Consider the following 25,901-nt stretch of genomic DNA (forward strand, 5'->3'; position numbering starts at 1 on the left):
CGCTCGACTTCGAGTCCAGCTGATTTCCCGACTCCATTCCATGTAGTATTATTGTTTAGTACTTTTCTGTGTCTTTGAAGTTTAATAGATTAAAAGGGCCTGACCCAATTAAATCTAACAAATTCTACAGAGGAGGACCAAGTATGTGGGCCTCCTAGTTGTGGCTGAGGTGTTGTTGAGACCCTGAGGCTCAGGTACACCTCTCAGTTAGGCAACTTAGCGCTGGTGGTGTGGTGTGTATTGACACTCAACCTAGCTTGTCTTGCTGAACATGCTCCTGAGGTTTCTGTGCCTTGAGCCTACCTAACTGTTGAAAAGACACATTATGATGATCCCCATGAGGCAGTTAAGAGTGCGAGAAGGCACTCCTACTATGTACATAGCTTCAATTTCAATTCATCTTGAGCAATGCTCATCTTCCTCTTTCGCATGTTTTAATTCTACTATCAATATATTTATGTTTAATCATGTTGCACACCCGCCCCTTCACCTTAGATGCAAGCGTTCAGGTTTTGGGCGAACAATGCTTTGGGGACAGCCTAACAATTGCTCTAAAGGGTGGTATGTGGACGTGGGTCATGCCCTGAGCGCTACTAATACCATAGGGGCTCAGGCTCAGGCACGCATCCTAGTTAGGGAGTTTAGTCTCCAGCAATGGGCAATGGTGCTCGGTCTGTCCAGTCTCGTTAATAATGCCTTTGAGATCCTTGCACGTCGAGCCTATCTAACCGCTTAATAAACACGACATGGCGACCCTTAGAGAGGCGGTTAAAGAGGGTGAGAAGGATTGGGCTAATTTGCATCATCTTATATAAAATTATAAGATTTGTTTTTCCACGCGAAGCCTAGATGAAGGACCTTATGAGTTAAGGTGGATCCTAGTACTTCATAACGAATGGTGGTATGGGGACATGAGTCATACCATGGGCACTGTTGATACCTTGAGGGATCCGGCACACTTCATAGTCAAGCAAATTAACCCCCGGTGGTGCGCAGTGGTGCATAGCCTGACCTGCCTCACCAAACATGCCCCGAGGTATTGTGCTATGGGACTACCTAACCACTAAAAAACATGATGTGATGATCCCTTGAGCAACATCTAATATCGTGAGGAATAAATCATTGTTGGCCCGATGTCGGTCAAGTGTTGCTAGCTTGGTGCCTCTTCATTTGTCGGGAGGCATGTCACCTCAATGTTCAACACGTGGACTATGAAGGCTACAAAACAACTTGCCCCTAACAAGGCCAACACACTCTTTAGTGAAGTCATCGGGTCATGATGACTCTTGAGTGTCACTTCACCAAGATTGTTGGACCATCACCTGACCCGCTCTAGGTAGTGGCAGTTCGGTGTAAAGGGCAAGGGATACGTGTCATGGGAACAAGGTTCCCTCACTAGTGGCTTGCGGTGCTTTATGGCTTGCAGCAACCCCTTGCAGGGGGTTGAGCTACCCTGACCCATCCCCTCAAGAGAGAGCTAGGGTCAAGCCAACTCGATGCATGGCAGTGTGGCAAACTCACTAGATCCGAACAGTGCGAGCCCATCTGAGGAGGTCCGCAACGAAGGAGTCGTTCACCTACTGCATTGAATGTTAGGCACACGTAGTGCTAGGCACGCGTGGTGCCTAACACCATCTGCCCCATGATGCAACATTAAGTGTGACAGGAAAGCACATGTCACTCATTTAGTAGGTGCGAAAAACTGGGTGCCCCCTATATTAGGCCCCCTTAATTTTTTCATTATAATCATCGTAGTTCACGACGGTTGATGAACAATGTCAATTGTGCTTAGCAATCACATGCTATATGCCCTCACCGACAAGTGGGAGCCACTAGCTAGATCTCAAACATTCTGCGTAGGGGGTTGCCATCCTTGATCATACCCATAGCGTATGGTTATAAGACGAGGACCAACATGTCCACGTTAGTCTACCACGAGCCTCTAACGCCACAAGTTTGTTGAATTGGAGAATTTAACTCTTTTTTTCCTAAGATTTTGCATCTTCTTGCTTTCTTCGAGATCTCGCTCCATCTCCAGATAGCTCTTCTGTATCTCTGTCTCCTGATCAGATTTTTTCTGACGTCTTTGATCACGTGACTCTTTTTTCTATTTTAATCAATGTTTCTTGCATTCCAAGTTGGGTCTGTATTGTCATTGTTTTTGTTGGCTTTTTTTATGCTTTTGGGCATCTGTAAAGTTTTAATTGCAACTTTTTTATATTTGGATTTTTTCTATTGCAAGCCCGTTAATAGACTCTAACATTTGACTCTATGATATGGGCTTTGAGCTAGGCTTTATTTTATGTCTGACCATTTCTTTTTCTTTTCTTTCGTGCATGTTTGTGGGCCTCGATATGGATTTTTTTAATCTGTTAGCCCACTATTTTTTAGTTATTAAAACTATTTAAGCTGAGTTGTTGGATGCAGATCATGTGATATAAAATCTAATTGATTTTGTTATTGATTTTGTGTCAAATTCTGTATAGACCGCTGAACCCGTAAAGAATTCTGTGTAGAAGTAGGAGAAACACAAATGCACATGACTACGGATTCATATGTAGAAATAGTTTAGTATCGTAAAAGAAACCTAAGAAAATAAATAATCCATTCCGTACTCTATTCGTGTCAAAATAAGACAAACTTTTGACCATATGTGCACAACATTTTTCAAGAAATTAAGAAAAATTAGTCACACATAACGTATGATTCATAATTTATCATCTAATAAAATAAAATATTAATTGTAATATATTTTTTAATAAGATTGGTTTATTCTAGAGGGAGAGAATAATTGTTTAATCCCCTTTTCTTCGTCCCCGCCGCCGCCTCCCCTCGCCTCCGCCGAGAACACGCGGCTGCCCTCGCGAGCTCACCTCCGCGCGTCGACAGCGCCGCCGCGCGGCCACTCCCCCGTCGCGTCGTCACCGTCATCTCTACGTCTTGCTTGATTCGGTAGGGTTTCTCGCCTCTCCTCCCTGTAGATTTTTCTAGGGTTTCCACGGATTCATCCGGGTCGACTCGTGGCTTAGGGATTTAGGGTTGCTTTCCCCTTGCAGGCGGCGGTAGTACCAGGCGAAGATGCTGGGCGGATTGTACGGCGACCTCCCGCCGCCGGCCTCCTCCGGCGACGATGACAAGCCCTCCGCCGCCGGCTGGTCCAGCGCCGCCAAGATGGCGCCCCCCACCCTCCGCAAGCCCTCTACTACCTTCGCCCCGCCCCCCTCCGTCCTCAGGAACCCCCGCCCCGCCCCCAAGGCCCCCGCCGCCCAGCCGCCGCCGGTGCCAGTTCCGGTCGAAATCACCGTCTCCACCTCCTCCTTCCAGCCTGCCCTCGTCGCCGTCCAGTCCACCGTTATGGAGGAGTACGACCCGGCCAGGCCCAACGACTACGAGGACTACAGGAAGGAAAAGCTCAAGAGGGCCAAGGAGGCCGAGGTCAGGAAGGAGCTCGAGCGGAGGCGGCGTGAGGAAGAGGAGAGGGAGAGGGAGCGTGAGCTCAGAGAAAGGGAGGGCCGCGACACGCTCAACATATCTGGTGAGGAAGCCTGGAAGAGGAGGGCCGCAATGAGCAGCTCGGCCGCTCCGAGGGCGCCCTCTTCCCCACCCCATGGGGGAGATGGCTTCGCCATCGGGAACTCCTCTTCTTCCGGTTTGGGCCTTGGCGCCGGCGGACAGATGACTGCTGCACAGAGAATGATGGCCAAGATGGGGTGGAAGGAAGGCCAAGGACTTGGCAAGCAAGAACAGGGAATCACTGCACCTCTGGTGGCTAAGAAGACTGATAGGAGGGGAGGGGTTATTGTGGATGAGAACAGTTCCAAGCCAGAAAAGAAGCCAAAATCCGTCAGCTTTGATGGCCCTCCGACACGAGTTTTGCTCCTCCGTAACATGGTAAATACTTCAGCATGACTTCTTTATGTTATAGGAGTGCTGCATCTATCAAAGGTTGCATCTGGTCAGTCTGTGATTTTGCATAGTGTAATGAATTTGTGATGCATAGGTGATCTTTTCCTACAATTTGGGTTGCAAAATATATGTTGGCATGTTTATCTGCTCGGAAGTGTACACACACTTCTAAAATCTAAATAGACTTTCCAGATTGTGTAGTTCAGATACCACCTTTGCTACTGCCTGTGCCACTGTTATTGTTCCTTGCTGTGTAGTTAGCTGTAGTCTAGGATATCTTTATCCTTTCTGCGTATATAACTTAGTATATTGTCTCCTTGACAATAGTGTAATGCGATGGTACCAACTGCAACTAAATGCTGTTGTCTAGGAGTCATAATTGGCTTATTAAGTGCTAATGATTTGTGTTCTTTTGTTTTACATCAGAATGTTGAGCTCTAGTGCATATGTAGGTGTTATACTTTTATCATGGGGGGACTTGTTGGCTGTTTTGGTTGATTGCGCTTTTTCCTGATACCCCCTGACAATAGAACAAATGACTGCAAAACTTTTAATTCCTGAAACATGGAGTCATGGACCCCGAACCTACTTCAGCTAGGCCTATGTGCAATTGTGTGACACTGTAACTCAATATGTTCATTGTTGCAGTTAAAAACATAGTATAAATGAGATAACACAGATTAATTTTAACTTTTTAATTTTTACTGGTCCATGGTCTTCCAAACCCAACCATGTAGCTTAATCAGTTTGGCAGAACTAATTTAATTGTAAGTATAGTTTTAGTTTTTTTCAGTTAGCACAACAAGATCAGTAAATTTGAGTAGCATGTGATTGCCGTAAAACATAGTCAACATAATCAATGTTGGTACTACTATGACTTTGCTGGTATTGACATGATGTGCTCTACATATTGTGATAAACAAAACTGAGCAAGCATATTTGAGGTATTTGATTATTTAACCTTGTTGAACTATGGTTAGCCTGATGGAATGTTTCAATTCTGCGCTGCTACCCTGACACTATCTAAAACTAGGATCACTATGTTTGGGATGGAGTAATTATATCCTAAATGTGCTACAAGATGTTTAGTAGATCATCTACTTCTAGTTAGAGTGATGGTGTTGTTTGGAAGTAGTGAGTCAGTATAAGAAATAGCAAAATGATGCAGGGAATGACACTGAAACATGTGCAGGTTGGTCCAGGTGAGGTTGACGATGAGCTGGAGGAAGAAGTGGCCTCAGAGTGTAGCAAGTACGGGACAGTGTGTCGCGTGCTGATATTTGAGATCACTCAGGCGGACTTCCCCTCGGATGAGGCTGTGAGGATCTTCATACAGTTTGAGAGGGCGGAAGAAGCAACCAAAGCGATGATTGATCTGGAAGGGCGCTTCTTTGGCGGGCGGGTGGTGCGTGCCACATTCTTTGATGAGGAGAGGTTTGCGAAGAACCAGCTCGCCCCCATGCCCGGTGAAGTTGCAGGCTTCGACTAGACTGTATATGCAGCGGCAGTAACTGTTGATGTAATCCTACGCTGGACTAATATGCAGTTTTTTTGCTGGAGTGTTATTAAGGAGTTATTGCACAATGCAAAACTAGATGGTGTAGAGCATTCATCAAGGGCTGAAGGTCCACTGTAATTTTTAGATTCATCTTTAATCTGTTTATGCTTGTTTGGATAGGGATAGTCTAACGTGTGACTATTCTAAACGGTAAATTTTGATTATATACCCTTTAGATTGAAACTGATTATCGACCTTTTGAGCCAACAAGTCACCTAAGATGATCCTACATCTAATTGGCACTGTACAAGAGGGCACATCCATGAGAACTGTACGAGAGGGCACATCCATGAGAACTGGTAGCAGTATAGAGTAATTATAAACAATTCAACTTGAAAGGGTAAATTTGTCTATTTTTGGAGATGAATTTTTCATAAAGTTCACATCATATGTACTATTAGATCAAAATCCGCACTCCCTCGCTACGAGCGAAATACAAAATAACTATGACACCTCCCGCAGTATTTTAGCAGATCTGTAAAGTGTCGCTGTTCGCTGTATATTATACTGATTGTACGTTTCTGTTCGGCTGTTCGCTGTATATTATACTGATGGTACGTTCCGTTTAATATAAGACTTTTAGCCTTGACACTTGACTACGGTAATAAATTTAGGCATATAAAGTCTTACAATATAAAATGGAGTTAACCATCTACTTCTGATGTCATTTCACCTGTTAATTGCCAAATAACATATTTATAAAACAAAAAATAATGTAAGTATATTTTTTACATATTTTTTCTTATCTAAAAGCAAATGTTAAAAATAAACTATGATAAAAAACATCAAAATCAATTTCAAATTTAAGGTTGAAAATTTAAATTTTTATATACATGGCTTATATATCGAAATGGAGATACACAATCATGGGGATAAACAGTTGGTAAACAAGCAAATCATTTTCACATCCATATTATTTATCGAGGATGAAATCAGAAACGGTAAACCGGGAATAAAAAAGTATTGAAATATCGGTATATCAGAAATAGAATTATTCGATCGAAAATGTGTCGGTAATAGTCGGAAGACTACATACATATTAAATTGATAATAAGTCCGAGATTTCAACAATAATTAAGTGATACGGAGATCCATGACCAATGATAAAACAAAATACACAAATGGAATAGGGAATTACATAAGAGACACCAGACAATACTAGTCATTGCACATGTCACCCCGTGGGTGGAAGAATTATAGTTGAGTAATTGGGGTTTAGCATGGGCATTGTGAAAAACGGTATTTTTCCATATTCATAAACCGTAATTATCAAAATAATACTGTTTACCAATAAATTTTTTGGTAAATAGCAAAACCCTTTTCAATATCATTTACATATTATTTATCATTTTCGTTTATCTTTCCGTCAATCCATTTTTGTTTATTTTGATCAATAATTTTTGTAGTTTTTGAAAACCATAAACGGTAGATCTTGAATTTCGGTAATCTCTTCCGACCCTAGCAAGCCACCCACATGGTATGTCGGAATTTTTGAATTTTATTTACTAAATAATTTACAAATTTAATTTTGTATTTAAAAAATTCACAAAACTAACCTCCTGCTGCCCTCTAGGAGGGTGGAATGCTGATGTGGCAAATGGTTACTCGGTCGGGAGGGATGGCTGGCAACGGCGGGTCGGCTCATTTTGTATGTAGCCCCTTTCTACTCTCTGTAAGGGCGGCAAAGGGTAAATGCAAAATATCCGTGGGCACTGGGAACTTTTCGTGATTTAACTGCGATTTGATATATATATATATATATATATATAACGTATGAAATTTTGGCTTAGTGGTCAGGGGTGAAAACGGGGCTAAATGCAAAATGGGCCGAACCGCCTTTGCTGGCCATCCTTCTCGGCCGGGTGGCCGTTTGCCACATCAGCATTCCGTTCTCCTATAAGGCGGTAGGAGGTTAGTTCTATGAACTTTTGAAATACAAAATTAAATTTGTAAATTATTTAATAAATAAAATTAAAAATTAAAAAAAATCCTGGTATGGCGTCAATTAGCATGAGGCCCGGCCCATTAACATCAATTACACGGCATCGGATGCCTGGCCCACTATCCCCTCTGTATCTTCTCGCAAGCCCTAGTCGCGCCACCCGCCCGCGGCCTGTCTGCTTGCCTGCCTGCCCGTGCCGCCGCCTTCCCTCGCCGCCGGCCAACTTCCCCGCCTACGCCGCCGCCCCTCAGATGGCGCCCGGTACCCTCACCTCCAAGCGCCGCAAGGCAGAGGCGTCCCCTTCCCCTCCCCCGTCCCCTGCGGTGGACGGCGGCAGCGACTCCTCCGACGACCTCCACGACCCCGAAGACAGCTTCTACTCCGCGAGGAGCGGCTCCGAGGACGACCACGATGATCTCTCCAGCGTATTGCTCTCTCTCTCTGTCGTTTTCGTATCCCCTTCCCATGTTTATTCCCAACCTTTTGCGCTGCAATCGCCTCACCTTGCTGTGCCTTTTCCTCGTCATTAGAACGATGATGATGACGAGGAGGAGGAGGACGAGGAGGAGATGGACGAGGAGGAGGAGGAGGAGGAGCAGGAGGAGGAAGAGGAGGAGATGAATGAGCTCGAGGAGGAGTATCGCACCCTCCAGGCCAATCAACAGTAACTATCCCCTTCTGCGGTTCTTCATGTTCTAACTGAAAGCAAAATACCGACTCAAAAATCTTGGATATGTAGCAATATCTTGGAGACCTTGAAACAGCACAGAGATGACGATGTCTCGAGGGGCCAGGCGGTCAAAAATCAAAAGGTTCCAGCCTCGCCGACCTGATCCAACTATTGCTAACACATTCATGCTCATATGCTCTTCCTTCAATTTGATTGCACGCCGTAGTCTCACTATCTTTTCTGCAAAGGTGCTGTGGGACAAGGCCCTCGAAATGAGGTTCTTGCTGCAAAAGGCATTTTCCACTTCAAACAAGTTGCCCAAGGTTTATCTCTTGTCTGTCACGAGAAGCTTCTTTCTTGCTTTATCATCATTATTTTTTCTTTCCGATACGAACAATGCGTGGTTGTAGATCTCATTTCAAATTCATCCTTTGATGTGTTCTTGCAGGAACCTATCAAGTCGATGTTTTGCGATCATAGCCAGGAGATAGAGCAAGCTTATCTCGATCTGTTGAATTCATCAAAGCAGACCCTTGATTGCATGATGGAGCTTCAGGAGGTTTGATTGATTCCTTTTGTTTTTGCAGTTTAATGCAAATCAATGTTGTTGTATGGTATAACTACTCCAGGTTTTCCTAATGTACAATAATACCTTGAAAACAACCTGCAGGCCTTGCTGGAGAGGAATCATGCTACAAAGGATTCAATTGATGCTGGTACTGTCCATATTCTTCCTGGTTCTAGCATAAGTTGCATACCGGTTGTTTGGACTACCTTTAGTACATGCTAATTAATCCATGATGAAATGACAGGAAATTCTTCAGAGTTGAATGAAGAAGATGACGAGTGGCCAGGAGTGCAGAAATTGCAGAGAAGGTCTGTTCCATGTGTTTGTTTTTGCCTTTAACCATGATGAAAAGTATTGTGAGATGTTATACCTTAAGTTTATCGTGATATATTGCATGGTATTACAGCTTAATTTATTGGAACTGTTCTGTTTGACACCTCTTTGTTTTCTAGATCATGGCGGTATTTTGTCTTGTGCTTGAAATAGATCAACAAAATTCTGCTCTAGACCAGTGTGGATTAATGGGTTCTCATGTAATAGTTACTGTTATGTTGATATCTTCTTGATTTATTTGTACCACTGATGGCTGTTATTCGGTGAATTTTACATTGTGTTACAAATGTCCAAGAAAGGAAAAGGAAATTCGTTATGCCAGCATCAATCGTGTGCAAACTTATGAGTTACTTGACACAAATAAAAGTACAATAATATGACTGATCCTAATGGTGCACAACATAATATGAGGGCACTGAGTGTGGAAGAAATTGTAAGACCTGAAATATGTATGGAAAATGTAGTACTTATCAGCTTACATTTGCATATATGTTGGGTTGTATTGTTAGTTACATGGTTTTATGCACAGATTCTGACTGTACTAAAGGTGGATTTCTTAAGACCGATGGTAGTGTGATAGACTTGTACTGCAATATATTAATAATTTAACGCCGAATTTTGTAATACAGGATAACTTCGTTCAGAAACAATGAGATAGATAAATGGCAGAGGAAAACACAGGTGACAACTGGTGCTGCTGCATTGAAGGGAAAGCTACACGCTTTTAATCAGGTTGCCTGAATGCCTTTCTAACTATATTTAATTGATTTCCATTGAACATTACTAAATCTTTACTTGTTCTTCATTGTATGGTAACAGAACATAAGTGACCAAGTTACAAGTTATATGAGAGACCCAAGCAGGATGATTAAAAGGATGTATTTGAGAAAGTCTACCCTTGGTGTATATGGGGAGGTAATTTAGATGCATCTTATACTATATATGATCACCAACATGTTTCAGTACCTAATGACAACTATTGCCGATTGTGTGCAGGAAGTGGGAGAGCTTGGAAACAATAATGAGGTTTGGACAATAGTCTTTTCTTTCCTTAAAATGATATTTTCTGGCTTGCTTCTCCAAAGTACTCAAATGCTATGATTGTACTCCCTCCATCCCAAAATATAAGGATTTCTGGTGTTCTAGACGGAGATTACGTAGTTGGAATTTAATGTGGGATGCTTGTAAACTGTGATTGGTTAAGATGAGGAATTAGGTGGGAAAATTAAATGAGGATGGTTGTGATTGGTTGAGATGAGGGAGTGGGTGGCGAAATTGCTATATTTCGGGAAAAATTTTAAACGCTAGAAGTTGCTATATTTTGGGATGGATGAAGTAATTTACGCTAGCTCCCGTTTGCCCCCTGAGATGAAAAATTCTCGTATGTTACCTTTTAGCTTTAGCCATTGATCATAATGATTAAGTAATAATGGTATTTATTGTGCTTCCTGGCCTCATGTGTTCTTCTTGATGCCAACTTAGGAGCGCAATACGGAAGGTGATCCTGAACTTATTGATGACTCTGAATTTTATCAGCAACTTCTCAAGGAATTTCTCGAGTCTTGTGATGTAGGCGCATCTGGTTAGTTAATCTTACCTGCGGCCCTTAATGTTGCAACATATTTCTGTGGACAACTCCACATCCTCTCCTGCACTCAGAACCTGAAGGGATAGTGGTTGCCTTGAATTCACAGGCTATCTCTTGTGGTTGCCTTCTACAGAGTGTACAAATATTCACTAGTCATTCTAACGTGTAGTATCTTTTTTCTTTCAACATTGAAGCATCTACCAACTAGACTTCTAATTTGCAGAGTCAGCATTTTATGCTCTAAAGAAGCAGCAGCATAAAAAGAGAAAACTGGTTGATCGACGTGCTTCAAAGAGCAGAAAGATTAGGTACAGTATCGTTTTCTCTTGCTATGTCGGTAAATTCTATTCGTGTTCACTTGTTTATTGTTATGTGGTTTATTCAGATACCATGTCCATGAGAAGATCGCAAATTTCATGGCCCCAGTACCCATGGTTGTTCCACCAATGACACCAAAATTGTTTGAGAATTTGTTTGGGATGGGAAACCAAAAATCGACCACAGCGTGAACGCCTGATGAGGGTATTTCAATTTTGACACTAGGACGTATAATCCTTTCTTGACTTGCCAAAACTCACATGATCCTCCTCCCAAATGTTGCATCATGTATTTCGTTTCAGATTGTCTTTATCTAGAGATCTGGTTATTGACTGACTAATAGTTCTTGTAAGAGGGTTCTCTATGAAAGAACATGGAAAGACAAAAAAAGAGAAAAAGTACATGTTACCCAATCATCTATCGCATTTATTTCTCCTCATTAAATGACATTATTGGCTTAGTCTCAGAGAATTGTTTTATAGGCTAAAAACATATCTATGGGGTGACAGTTGGGGTTTATCATGGAAAAAGCCAAACGACAAATATGAAAAATATATTTTAAATAAAAAATCTATATACATGTTCTTAGTGATTTAAAGCTAATATTGGAAAGTAAATTTATAATGAAAATCTTAAAATATTCTCTGAATTTAAGGTTGAGAATTTAAATGTTGGCTACTTAGACCATGACAACAACGACCCACAGCATTCCCTTATTTGGAGGTATTGTTTGAGAAGAACCACTAATTTCTCGCAGTCCATGTGTTACTTTGATTGATTGGTGATTAAGAAGATTGGCTGTGGTCATTGCTCGCCATGGTATGGTATTTGTTGTCATGCTATTCTTTTTTTTTCTTTTTTAAAATCCTAGCATGTATACATCCTAGCCACACTGCTACACAAAGGTCGGAAATGTCCTTAGATTAACTGTATATGATGTATCTGACGAACCTTGAAATTGTTATAGCTCTGTTTAGAAATATAAGGACATCTAAAATTTGAAATCTTTATAGCATATAAGCTAGGGCATCATTCCCCACCTAGAGCATCTTTAACAAGAGGCTAATATGAGTTCCAAAAATTAAATTTTGGCATTAGAGGCTAAAAACACACTCCAACGGATGCCCAAAAGCACTTCCAAACTTTTAGTATCCCTAAGCACATGTATTTTTTGAGCTAAATTTTGGCCTTCTACTGGGATTTTCAATACAACAATTCGTCATCCTTGGGAACGATCTTGGTCGGCTGCTGCCGCTGTCTCCCTCCCAATCAGCTTCATGGTTGGTTGATAGATTTTGCTAGTTGATGTACCTAAATAGGGGTTCTATGATGTAGCTCAGCATGGATTGCAATCTGGAAAATATATCGATGTAGCACACTGAAGTATTGTAATAAATATATACTGGCTCATAAAGTTTTCGTGTACACAAATAGAATGATTATATCCAGCATTTTATTCTGAAGTAGAATACCAATGATTTTAATTGAGACAAAAGATTAACATGGCCCATTTCAAAAAATTTGGGAATCAATTATAAGGCCACCGTTAGAGATGAGGATGTCTTTTGACCCGAAAATTTATTGGCTAGCTCCCAATTCAGGATTTTTAGGAGCCAATTTTTAGCCTCCTGTTGGAGATGTTCTAACATCCCATCTTAACCAAACACAGCTATGCATTATTAAACTTTCCAACAATTTCACATCTTTAACCAAATCACAACCATTCCTTACCTACGCTAATCAATATAACCAAAACCTCTAAATGTAATTATATTCTTGGTCGGAGGGAGCATAGAACAAAAACCGATGAAAAATATGCGAGAGGCTTAAATAAAATAATTACACCCATCCTTTTGCTTCAACTTATTTATAAGCTAAAATTTGAATTTTTAATCTTAAATTCAGAGTTGATTTTTTAGTCTTTTCATTGAAATTTATTCTAGTCATGACTTTTAGATCACTAAGAATATATATATAAAAATTTTATTCACATTATTTTTTGTTTCGCAAATATGTCCCCCTTGGCCAAAATCGAGCAGTATCAGATGTGATCAATCCCTCCGCATTTGTTTTGATTTCGGAAGTAATATGCTTGACATACATATGAACATACGTTGCATCGTAGAATTTATACTTCGCAACACAAATTAAAATATTTATTATACCATGTGATGGCAGCATTATTGCTCGATCTTCTATTAGGATTTGATAACTCCGGATTTATGATGAGACACACGTCGATCTCCCCTAGTTGTGAATCATGCGTGGTTAATCATACCGAGAAGGCTAATCCATACTTATGAATCAAACACCACAAATAAGAACTTAGAAAGATTGCAACTCAATTGAAGATAAATGATTAATCTTTTGAAGTACTCACAGACCAATGAACAATGGCAATGTTCAATGAAAAAAAAATCTAAGAAAATCTCGACCAATGCTCAATGATGGCTACTAGATATAAATACCATAGGGTCGACCAAGCACCCATGTACGCGTCTCTGTTAGACTCAAACTGGATACACGCACAAAGGCCCAAAAGATGGTGGGTGACACTGCACCCTGCCAAAATCTGAATATCATCTTGTTTCGAGGTTTTCTAGTGACACAGAAACAATTTCAAGGTGGGACCAGATCCCTAGGAAATGTGGTCTTATTAGATTTCCATCCATAGGTAGGACATCGAAAACAAAGTCCGGATGACACTTGAGCGACCGTTTTAGTGTGGGTTGCTTGTGGACTCCGAGATGTACTTGAGCACGAATTGAATCAGGTCCTCAAATTGTCATCCGCCTCATGTGCCTCCTAGCCCATCTCCAATGGGGATTGACAAACCGATGAACGACAACACTCTTCAAAGACATAAATGTATGGAAATCCCAACCCTATCTCATTAACAACTACCTAACATAAATACCCTAGTCTTGACCGAGCACCACTGGACGTGTCCGTATTGGACTCTAAATCGATACATGGCCAAAGGCCCAAAAGATGGTGTTGCTACACCCTGCCAAAATCTGAAGTCATCTTGTTTCAAGGATTCTTGGTGACACTGAAATAATTTTGAGGTAGGACCAGATCCATTGAAAAGGTGGTATAGTTAGCTTTTCGTCCATAGGTAGAACATCGGAAATGGAGTCCAGATGAGACCTGATTGACCGTTATAGTGTGGGTTGCTTACTTGCTCTAGAACTCTAAGATGTAGTTAGGTGCGAATTGAATTGGACCCTTAAATTGACGCCTGCCTTGTCCGCCTACTAGCCCATCTCCAAATGCTCCCTGTTCCCCTTCTTGATTCCTAAGCATAAGAAAATTATTAGGCAACAAGTTATATTTAAAAGTATACGGTGAAGTGAATAAAAACGATCTCACCTATAAATTTAGTGGCCACGCATGAGCTTAAGTAGTTAGACCTCGCATAACATCGTAAAAATCCTGGCGTATATCATATGAGTGATGTTCTCGTCACCGCGTTTGAGATATTATTTACGATCCTGTGTCAAAATTCCATACGGAACACACAATATACGGTATATTTTTAGTCACAAAACGTTTCTCATTTTGAAATGCTTGTCTGTTCCTGTTTGGAACTTTAAGTCGCTTTCGCACCATGAACTTTGCATAAAATTGAATGCAACATTTTATATCAAGCAAAATTTGCTATACAATACTAAGAAAAATTATGTTACTAGAGGACAATGTAAAATTGCAGGTTTGCTACCGAAACATTCTGCACATAGTACTATACCATTAATTGTTATTTTAGAATTTTAGGTAGTCAAATGGCACAAACACACTTGATTAAGGAGAAAATCTAACAAATGTTATTGACAAACACTTAATTTTAAGATATATCACTGATGAGTGTGGGTTATACAAAATACCAAATGGCACAAACACCCTTGATTAAGGGATGACTTTACGGTGACAGGTGGAGTGGTCCTACTCTAGCCAAGATTAAAACGAGAGGGAATGACTTGGCATCTTAGGACATGTTCAATGGTAGAGTCCATTATAGGCTTTATCTCAAGTCACGTCAGTAGAAAAAACTCTTCATATAATGGATGGTATTTCAAGCCGACTCTTCATAATTATAGGCTAATTAATTTCCCGTCCGCATTCCATCTGATCAGTGATTCTGATTAGAGTCAACACACATACAAAGCAGATTTTTTGGCCGTGTCCTCGTTTTATGCGCCAAGAGTCAATGTTTTACTGACTCCATACAAAACAACCACTTTTCTCTGTTTCCTATCGTCTCTCTTTCACGTCAAGAAAGTAGACAATGGTGAGAAGAAGGTCGAGCTGAAGAAGGTCCTGTATTAGTTTTCTCTCTGAAATGGCAAGAATCGGTATAATTTGCGCGGTACCCCAATAAACTATAGCGTGAGGGGCCGATCACCAGAGCAGGTAAAGGTGGGCTAGAGCCCACCATACTGTTGGCTGTACCAATTATGTATTGTTTAATTTTATGTGTAAAATGTTTGCTGGATAGAAGAAAAATAATAAAAATAACTACAAGACTATTAGTTTTATTTACTGCTTTTACAAATAGTTATTTGCATATATTTATGCATCTATTTTGGATTTGACATATATTTAGTCTGCTCCACTTGTGTTATGTCTGCATCATTCCATGGGCACCCTCTAATATATTGTCCTGCATTTGCCACTGAGATTGTCTATTAGCAAATCGAGGTTTTTGTGATGTCCTCCAGTAATTAAAGACAATGTTTCTTTAGTATCGTGTAGCAAATTTTACCATTACAAGGTGAGACAGTTCACAGATATTTCCACTTTGATATATTGATCAAAGCAGCAATTAACTTGACATATTCCCTGTCAACCAACAAGCACCTAAGTAATGAAACAAGAAACACACATAAGCACATGAGCAACGGAAGAAGAAACACACAAATGAAACATAAAAAAGTTGAGCCCCTATCCTATCACTGATTAAAAAGGCCTGAGATCACCCAGTAGGCACCAAGGTTTGGGCTACCAGATCCAGCATGCTCAAGTTCGTTCGGAAAACTGATCTCTTGTAAATTAAGCCTGTATACTATGAGCAGTTAGCTAGAGATTACCTCGAAATCTCTAATCGATTTTGAGTACAAACCGTTACGGTCTATTCTTTAACGGTTTATTCTCTACAACAGTTAAGAGAAAAGTACAAAACTCTAACTGTTCATATTTTCCAAGGCTATCTCTAGGACTGTTTTGTTCATGAACCGTTACACATCTTACAAATAGTTCTCTAAAGAGGTTTTTTAAGTAGCGGTCATGCATTTGTGGTTGATGGTGAAGATGGACTAGGTAAAAATATTACTGTTCTACATCTGAAAATTAACATGGTTATTATACACATCCAATGTAGGAATAAGGTAGACACTACAGATCTCACCGATCATTCATGTTCATCTGAAAATTAAATTCTCAACTTGTATACTGGATATGTACCACACACTATTCAGCCTTTAACTTCTAAATCATCCAATTTAACTCGCCCCTCCTGCTTATCCCATTACTAGAGAAAATGTCATCGCCGCCAGATCATCACCATTGGTTGGGTGTGAACTAGCAATGAAATTGTATTGTATTTGACCCAATTAATGAAGAACTCAATCATGGCGACATTGCATAGTTCCTTCTTACAAATAAAAGATGGAACTAACTAGCTAGAGAGCACACACTAGTCTACTGTTGGAGATAATGCATAATCTTAATCTTACTCTATACATGGTCACCTAAGAATTACACAGAATTTGATGAGATTAAATTAGTCTCCTTCCAGCACGTGCAAGGATCAGTATTAGGGTATTTCGAAGTGGCTTACTGTATGTAAATTGTAACCTACACACGAGCTGACCTGACCTCTCCCTTTTATTGTTGTGCTTGAAGAGATCGTGGTAGAGTCCATTATGGAGAATGGTGCATGTCTGATCGTCATGCATGGATAAGGAACGAGTGTGAGAATCACTCAGTGTGGTTAGCATTACAAATTTTACAATCTCAAATGGTTTTGAAAGAAACAGTTAGAGGTTCAGAGTTCCTTATATATGTTTCTGTAGTAGCGGCGATGCATCTGTGGTTGATGGTGACGATTGAACAGGTCAAAATATCAGTGTTCTGCATCTAAAGTTTAAGAGTTATTCTATAAAACCAATGTGTGTAGGAACAAGTTAGACATACTACAGATCTCATCGATCCATCCTTCATGTTCTTCTAAAGAAATTCTTAACTTGTACACCGGATATGTACCATGCACTATTCAGCCCTCAATTATTAAAACTATCCAAGCAAACATAATTGCACTGGCAATTGCTGGTAGAAACTACACGTTACTAAGAACAAAAAAAAATGCACTCATATGGGAAGTATGCTTATGTATTCTACCAAAATTTCTCATGTTTGGTTTCTTACATTGAGATCTTGCTGTTATGTTTGTAGAGCAGAAATAGCTGCCCCCTTCACTTATATCTCTCCATATTTTTATGTATGACACCGTTAACTTTTATAATCACGTTTGGCTATTCGTCTTATTCAAAATTTATATCCAAATATGCAAAATTATAATGCATAATTAAAGTTTCTATAACAATAAATCATATTATAACAAAATAATTAATAATTATATAACTTTTTTGAATAAAACGAATGGTCAAACGTGGACCTAAAAGTCAACGACGTCATATAAAAAAATATGGAGGGAGTACCACTTTGTTTACTTTAGGCCTTTCTTTTGAACTTCTCTTCATGACATAAACACACAGGAAACACCAGATTTGGCCTCTCAATCTCTATGAGCAAAACAGAGTTCAATGCTAATCACCATTGTTTGATGCCGGTGAGGTACCGGAGAAGGAGAAAGCAGAGTAAAGCGATCCAGATCATGGGAAACAATCATAACATATATAAAAAAAATCAAAGACACTGGTTGAGTCGCTTAAAGCAAAATGGAGGAATTGAGTTTAAGTGTTGCTTTACATGAACACAAAATAATAAACCAGTCAAGCAGACTAGAGTGTTATATTGCATGAACTAGTATTTCAAAGTCGGTATGAACCACTCGTCTGATAACTTCCATTCTTCTGGCAGCCGCTTTACAAGTGTTAACTCCTTGCTATCTAAGCACTTCTTGTACAACACGTTGTATGAGCCGTTATTAGAGTACTGCTTCCCAAGATAGTAGAAGGCATTTCCACTACCAAGCATAGAGAAGTCACAACTCGCTGGGATCATGTAGGTGCGAGCGCAAGAGCCACGGCTCTGAAGTACTATAACATTGTCTATGTCATGGACTGGGATTTCCACCTCTCCAACTATCCTGTACAGTGAGAACCATTCGTGATGGTACAGAGCAGTTGCCTTGAACAGCTCATCTGACCTTGGCCAACAGTCGCCAAGTATCTCAACGTTTTGTGTGCGCTGCGAAAGCTGTAGTCTAGCAATGTCGTCGTTATGTTCTCTTATGTCTGTGAGAAGAATATCAATCTGATCACCATGGGCAGCAAGCATTTGCAGGTAGTATGACTTCCTCGACCTGAACATCCTCCCAGGCACAATAGCCCAGGCCTCCATTCTGATGCCACCGCCGTGGTGCCACAATGCCATGTTTTCGCTCATCCAATTGTTGAGCACAATGGTGATGACTCCTTCATCACCGCTAACCCAGCCATGAGCATGTCACGCCCAGAAATTTACACCAAATTTCTGAACAATAGCATGTATTAAATCTCGGTCCAGGCATCAGCCCGAGTACACAGTATGACAAATCAATACATAGTTCCATGACTTAAAAACAAATAAAAAACAATTATCTATCGGAATGCAGGAGAAAAGGAAAACAAACTAAACCATCTGATCTTCAGCTTCAGCTGGCGATGACGGCTCCACACCACAGGCATTCTCGACGGCGGATTGAACCTCACTTCAACCTTGGGAACAACCTTCTTTCGACTTCTGACTCAGGCTCTGACACTTGCTCTGGTGGGGGAAAAATTAAGCAAGGCTGAGTACAAACCAACGTACTCAACAAGTAACACCCAAGAGAGGGAGAATAATGAATGCAATAGGGTATCAAGGGATAGGCTAAGGTTAAATTGTACAAAGCTGCAGTACTTTAGCAAAACAATAGATAAAATAGACTGAAATAAAAGTAAAGTAACATTTAAAATAATCATCCACTGTTCAATGTTACACCACGTTGCAACAGGCCTAGACCGCTGTCGAACGTTACACCACGTAGCGACAGGGTCAACCCTCTGTCCAATGTTAAACCACGTTGCGACAAACCCAAACCACTGCCAACATTACACCACATTGCGCATGGTCAAACCAGTTCCAAGATTGATCAGGTTATTAATGGTTTAACTAATCCCAGTGAATCTGTCGGTTCGCCCAATAACCGCGGGTACGGCTATTCGAATAGTTTTACTCTGCAGAGGTGTACAACTTTACCCACAAGACATGGCTCCCAAGCATGTTACCATGCCCCAACGTATCACCACGATACCTCAGTACGGAAACCATGATAAGACCTTTCACCTAACCCTCCCTAGACAATCGCACCGCACTTCAGGTTTCACCCCCTCCTTTACACCAAGTCGGGCAGTCCCCTCTTGTGCCTTGGTGAATCCGAAAGCAGCAGAGGCTATCGTTACACCACGATTGCCCGTCCATACTCCATCACGCTCACCCTTGCCTTGGTACGTCGAATAGGGACAAGCTAGATTACGAGTCTCACCGTTGCCCATTCTGGCTTGTGGTTAGTACGTGTAAGACTTTCAGGGTTTCCTGAGAACCGGTCCTTAATTGCCATAGGCACACCTCTCAAAACCATGGACCCACAGCCCACCATAAGCAATATTTTAGTTGTTATTAATCCACATCGGAAAATTAACCATGCTCACAACCATTAAGGATTATCAAGTCTAGCAGAAATTAAATAAGAATTGGTGAGCTAGTTGAACTAAGCATGGCTAAGCATTTCCTAACCCTATTTCTAGTCAAATTAACCCTGGGATGACAATAATAATGAGTGGGAATCAACGGATATAAAGATAATTGCCCAATAGATAAATACAATAAATAGATTTGCATAAAACAATGCATGTTTGAATGTAAAGCGAGAAATTTTATAAACATAGGTACAATATGATCAAAGAAAGGTGCCACTTGCCTTGCTTAGACCCACGAGGAACTTCAGCGACAACTTCGGGAACGAACGGCGCTGCGACGGGGTCAAAACCTACGACAAACAAGACAAAACAAGCAAAACAGACTATAAAACTACTGAAACAGAGAAAGAAACTATTTTTAATGGATTCTTGGCATTTTTCTGGATTTAATGAAACTTGAATGGACCTAAACGGAGACTAGATGAATTACTTATGAATTTTAGAAGTTTTCTGGGTTTTTTTTAACTAAACAGAAAAGTCCTAAATCAATTATTGCGCAATTAAATGGGGCGCTGACATCAGCGGAGGGGAGGTGGCGCGCCGACAGGTGGGGTCCCGGGGAGGAGAGAGAGGAAGGGGGCGACCGGCGGCTGACGGGTGGGACTCGTCGGTCGGGAGAAAGGGAGGGAAGAGGAGGTTAGGCCGACGGGTGGGGCCCGTCGGTCAGAGAGGAGAGCAGGAGAGCGGGTGCTCGGCCGACGGCGGCAACCGGCGGGCGGTGACAGCGGCTGCGCACGGCGCGGCGGTGACGACACGACGCAGCAACGACCAGCAACCGACGGCGACGGTCAGCGGCGGGAGGGCGACGACGGCGACGGAAAAAGAGACGGAGAGAGGAGGGGATGGCTCACCGGCGGCGACGGAAGGAGGCAGCAAGTCGGCGAGGACCTGAAACAGGTGATGACGGCGAACGGAGCGGAGGCGGTGATGACCTGGCACGGACGACGGTGCGTTGGCGACGACGTCAAGCGCGGCGGCGAAGAGGGTGAGGAGGTGACGAGGGCGCTCGGGTGTCCTCCGGCGGCGACGGGGGCGGCGGAAGGTCGGCGAGACGGCGGGACACGAGGTGACAGCCGGCGACGAGGGTGGCGAGGCGCAAGCGGCGAGATCGACTGCGGCGGCGAAGGAGGACAGCGCGGTGGTGGTTCGGGCGAACGGAAAAAGGGTGGCGGCGGCGCTCGTGCAAGGGTGTTTTAAAGGGGGAGAGACGCCGGCTAGGGTAGGACAGCTGTTGGGGAGGAGACCGAGTCGGCATCAGCCGGAATCGGCGACGGCGGTTGCGGGCGGCGGGCGGAGTCCGGCTCGATGGCGAGGAGGACTCGGCGCGGCCGGTGCGGGGAGGCGCGGCGGACTTCGGTGGCGCGGGCGAGCGGGCGCGGAGGCTGGGCCGAGGCGGCCCGGGCGGAGGGGGAAGGGGAGGCGCGCGCGGGTGGGAAGGCCGGCTCGGCTAGGCCGGCCTGGAGGGAGAGGTGGGCCGGCTCGGCTAGGCCGGCCCGGGAAGGGAGAGGGGAAAAGAGAAAGGAAAAAGAAAAAGAGAGAGGAGGAAAATTAGACTTCAGCCCAATTTGAGGAGGGAGGGAAAAAGAAAGAAAAAAGAAGGGAAAAAGGAAAGTATCACTTTTGCCGAATTTTAAATTAATTTGTTTGGCCAAATTTTATAGTCTGCAATTGAAGTTTAAATCCCGTTAATCGATTTGCGAACCTCGATTTAATTAAATTAATTCCTTTAGAGGGATTTTTTCTGAGTTAATTAAGCCAATTATTATTTACGGATTTTTTTTACGAATTTAGGCTTGGAATAAAACTCTGGGCGTGACAGAGCACCATTGTTGTGGAAGAACTCAGATAGACGAGGTAGCAGCGTAGTCTTTTCAGTAAGTGGGTTGACAAGCACAGCGGACAGGTCGTCGTCTTTGTCGACACCAACGAGGTGGCCAGAGCCCGACGCAGCGTCACACCTGCCCTTCATAGTAGGCACACACACCTTGATGGTTTTGTGTGTGGAGAGTGAATATAAGAGCACATTCTCAGAATATTCATCCTCAAGGAAGCGGCTCGCCATGATCCATGGTTGGAAGAATGCGTGATTCACATGTTGCACGGTGGTTCGCCACTGTGGACAGACGCGCGGAAGCGGGCAAAGTCTTCTGGTTCTCGGAGATGGCTAGATATGGAGAAGATGAGGTCTGTTGGGAGGGAAGCCCAGTGAACGGTGCCTGGAACAAAGGAGATTTGGGCAACAAGGGTAGTTTGTCTAATGAACTATGGCTGCTTGTGTGTGCTGTTGATGCATCCATGGGGATTCGGACCCTAGTATTTATGCATGTTTTGAAATGTGTGAAACTGACCAATGGAGCTCAGCCTCCAGACATTCATGCACATTTAGGTTTATATACATATTTGCATGTTTTGTTTACGGCTTAGTGTTTTATATACAAAGATGGAGAGCATGTATATATAGAACCTAGTTTGCCAAATATTTCCTTTGTTGTTGGTAGCTTTCGTTCACATCTATTTTGATTTTCGAAGTAACATGCTTAGGATACTACGTTGCATGCCATAATCTGTGCTAACACTATATAAATTAAAAACATTCATTTTGCTAAGTTTCAGATCTGAATTATTATTACTAACATCAACATGTGCAATTGGATGGACAATTTTTATGTTGCTTAGTTTTGTTGTGTATTTCCATTGGAAGTTATAGGTAAACTTGTTTTAAAAGTACTAAAAATGTTTAATTTATTTATGGTCCCAAAAAATAAAATAACAATGACAAAATTCTTGAATACACCAGAACAATTCCATGTTGCTTTGTCTCTCTGTTGATTTAGTAATTCTGGAATACACAGTTAATAAATACAAATCCTAGTTAAGATTGTTCTCAATTGTAATATTTTTCTGATTAAACTATTTCAAAGACAAATTATATTCGTAAGTACAAATTTAGGTAACAAGGACTTTTGTTTTACTCCAAATCAATAAGATAGACTCCTCACCATTTTTTTTTTTGAATTTCAGTAACATAGACTTGTGTTCACAGCACATTAGCATTTAAAAATCGATAATACATAAATATTATGGAGTTTGCATTAGTACATAATCCAATGTTCGAATTTAATATTTACAAAATTGTATTTAGTTTACAGTCTCAACTACAACAGTTTTCACTATTTTATAATTCTATTGTTTTGAAGTTAGTATGTAAGAATCTCAATTATAGTGCTGTCATAATTTAATTATATTTTATGAATTAATAATCAGTGTTCTACCCAGTCAGAGTCTGATTTTTAGTTTTTCGTAATTTAATAATTTGAAAATTTATAATTAATAAATACCCATTTGTAGCTGCATACCTCGTATTCTTATTTTGAGAAATATTAATAAGATAAAATGTCAAGTTTTTTCTCCTGCAATTTTTTACTCAAACACTGTAAAAAATGGGATATTTTTAGGTACCTTAAAATGGATGTGGACCATTCATTTAGTTAGATCCAATGGTTTAGATCAAATTATACTACAAGTGGTAGCAAGTGTAGTAGGATTTGAGAGAGGATAACATGGAAATAAATTATATGGCGTTATTAAAAATCTGTAGTCCGTAGGAGGGTAAATTTGTACTTGTATTGTCTACTAATGGGTCGACAATCCCGGCATTCGACTGCAAGCGTGCAAGTCAGCGGATGGATCATGGTGTCGCGTCAGTTGCATGATTTCTTCCTGTGGTTCATGAATGCCAACAAGAAGTGGAAATCGTAGTTCTAGCATGTGCCAGCAGCAAAATGGAAAAAGAAAAATACTGGATATATTAGCAGTCTAAACTAACATATGGTCACGTCTAATTCTTTGCAACACTAATTATGTTTGGAAAAAGAACTTGGCCTCGTCTTCTCAAATTAAAATGTTGATCGTCTCATTCAGTCCAAACACGCGCGCCTAACTGTCATCATCACCAAGCAGTATTTTAGCATCCCCAGATCAAAGAAGAAGACCAGCCGAACCTCTTGTAATATCCCCAGCATGATCTACAATCTGGTACTTGGTTGAATGAGTTCAGGAACGATGTTTTCTCTAAAACTTTGACAATTAGGACGGACACTGCTGGCATCGCCCATGGATTCGCTTGAGGAAAGGAGGTGCGAAAGGACGTTCGGCGTGCAAGGAGTGACATCACGAGAGGACATGCGAGGTGTCCGTCTATCCGGTTATAGTTAGGGCTGGGATATTCCTTATCTTGCCTCATGCGGTAGCACAAAAATATACGAAAATACCCTTCCACGTTGGTGAACTAAATATCTTAAATGCCATGGCTAGATTTGATTTACACTACACTACTGCTCTTTCCAGTGGAGGGTACTGTAAAAGGGCCCAAAAAATGTGAGAGAGAGAGAGAGAGAGAGAGTTCAAATTACAACAAAGTAATCCAATATCCTAAGGGTCGACTTCTCAGAATTTTCATAACCTAAAAAGAAATAAGCTAACGTCATAGTTGTAAAGGCATCTCTAGGAACCTACCGTAGCATGTTTATCTTCAAAGATAGCCTCATTTCCCTGTTTTCAAATATGCTGCGCTCCAAATAAATCTTCTCCATAAAATGACTTGTTACAAACTATCTTAGAGGATATCATCATCTAATAAAAGCTCAAATGGATGTTCCAATCCAATCCAATCCTATGACTGCCCAGCAAGCGTTGCTAAAGAAGGACCCGATTGAAAGATGCATGCGAGTTTCTCGTAAACCAGCGTTACACAACATACATCTAAGAATGCTTTCCCTTGGTGCACACCTCACTGCTTTTTTACTCATCTAAAGTCATCAGGGGCAGATCTTAAACCCCAAGAAAATGCATGAAATTATGTTAGTTTAAATAAAGAATGGTAAGATAACATGTTATGTTCCTTTATTTTGTAAAAATGTTGGGGGTCGAATTGGAGTTTAATTAATGACCACCAACACCCATAGCAAAACTTCTGCTCTGCCGCTGCCCCTGCACCTTCGTGTGGGCATTCTTCTTCCTTTTAGAATGTAAGATACTTATTTAATTTAAAAACATGCCGAGCAAAATTATTGCAGATTCAATTAATGATGTTTTCCTTATCTAATTGAATGTTTAGCGGTCCGCTCTTTTTTAATATGTCATTGAAACTTCAGCAATTTATTAGAAGATACATTACATTCAATTTTACAGACATGTAATAACAGGCTATTGTTGCTCAAATGCTTACTAAAATATGTGTTCTACTTATACCATGAAGCAAGCCTATGCTCTAATTGGTTGACATGCATGATTATAACATCCCTAGTTTTTCCCTAAGCTAAAACCAAAATTTCTAAAAGGAATTAAAAGAAATCGTGTGTTTAGTCAAAAGTTAATTAAGTAAATGAAATTATTTAATTAATTCAATCCAAAGGCCGCGAATGTGTTTTTTCGTGTTCGTCATGTCAAAATCATTTAACTGGACGTATAATTGAAATCTTAGAAAAATTGGGCTTAAAGTTTCACTAAATAAAAGTCGTGCAAAGTTAATTTAAAGTTGGCAACCCGTTCTTTTTGTTTTTAGCTGTAGGTTTTGCCCTTCGTGGGCCAAAAGTCACATTCGTGGGACTTGGGCCTACCCCAGGCCGGCCGCCACCCCTTCCCCCTCCAGGTTTGGCTACCGCTCCTTGTCCCCCACGGCCGAACTCTCTCCTCTCGTACGACTCTATCTCTTCCCCCTTTTGTCTTTACCATTCTCTTTGTATAGGGATATGATTCCTAAGTTTGTTAGGATTCCATGTTTTTCCTTCCCTAAAAATAGAGGACCCCGACCCCTCCTTTTTCCACCCCAGCTGGCCTCCTCTCCTTCTCGCAGCCGCCCGCGTCTACTGCCACCTTGTGCAACCGCCGCTGGGCAGTCTTCATCGCCGCTGCTCTGCCTAGCCGAGCCATAAGCTTAGCCGCCGGGACTCCTCCGAGCCACCGCTGCCGTGCATCGTCTCTACCGCACGAGTTTAGCTAGTCGTTCCCGAGTCGCGCTAGGTTTAGTGCGAGTCATTAACGGGTCATCAATCCGCCG

General features: G+C 41.5%; 2 protein-coding genes across 2 annotated transcripts; both read left to right on the forward strand.

Annotated features, from left to right (window-relative positions):
* The first annotated feature begins 2,821 nt into the window (after nt 1–2,821).
* On the forward strand, nt 2,822–5,727 carry LOC102709615 (DNA-damage-repair/toleration protein DRT111, chloroplastic). Its single transcript, XM_015833376.2, has 3 exons — nt 2,822–2,952; nt 3,057–3,891; nt 5,099–5,727. The coding sequence occupies exons 2-3, from the start codon at nt 3,079–3,081 to the stop codon at nt 5,393–5,395; spliced, it is 1,110 nt and encodes a 369-aa protein (XP_015688862.2). The 5' UTR covers nt 2,822–2,952; nt 3,057–3,078; the 3' UTR covers nt 5,396–5,727.
* A 1,930-nt stretch (nt 5,728–7,657) lies between these two features.
* LOC102721117 (protein AATF) lies at nt 7,658–11,327 on the forward strand. The gene is made up of 13 exons (XM_006644182.2): nt 7,658–7,831; nt 7,937–8,070; nt 8,146–8,218; nt 8,325–8,399; nt 8,525–8,635; nt 8,747–8,792; nt 8,889–8,952; nt 9,607–9,709; nt 9,797–9,892; nt 9,974–10,003; nt 10,460–10,559; nt 10,789–10,873; nt 10,951–11,327. Exons 1-13 carry the CDS (start codon nt 7,658–7,660, stop codon nt 11,072–11,074), a joined length of 1,215 nt encoding a protein of 404 aa, XP_006644245.1. The 3' UTR covers nt 11,075–11,327.
* Nucleotides 11,328–25,901: the final 14,574 nt, after the last annotated feature.

The sequence above is a fragment of the Oryza brachyantha genome, chromosome 1 (genome assembly GCF_000231095.2).
Source record: "Oryza brachyantha chromosome 1, ObraRS2, whole genome shotgun sequence".
In the NCBI taxonomy this organism is placed as follows: domain Eukaryota; kingdom Viridiplantae; phylum Streptophyta; class Magnoliopsida; order Poales; family Poaceae; genus Oryza; species Oryza brachyantha.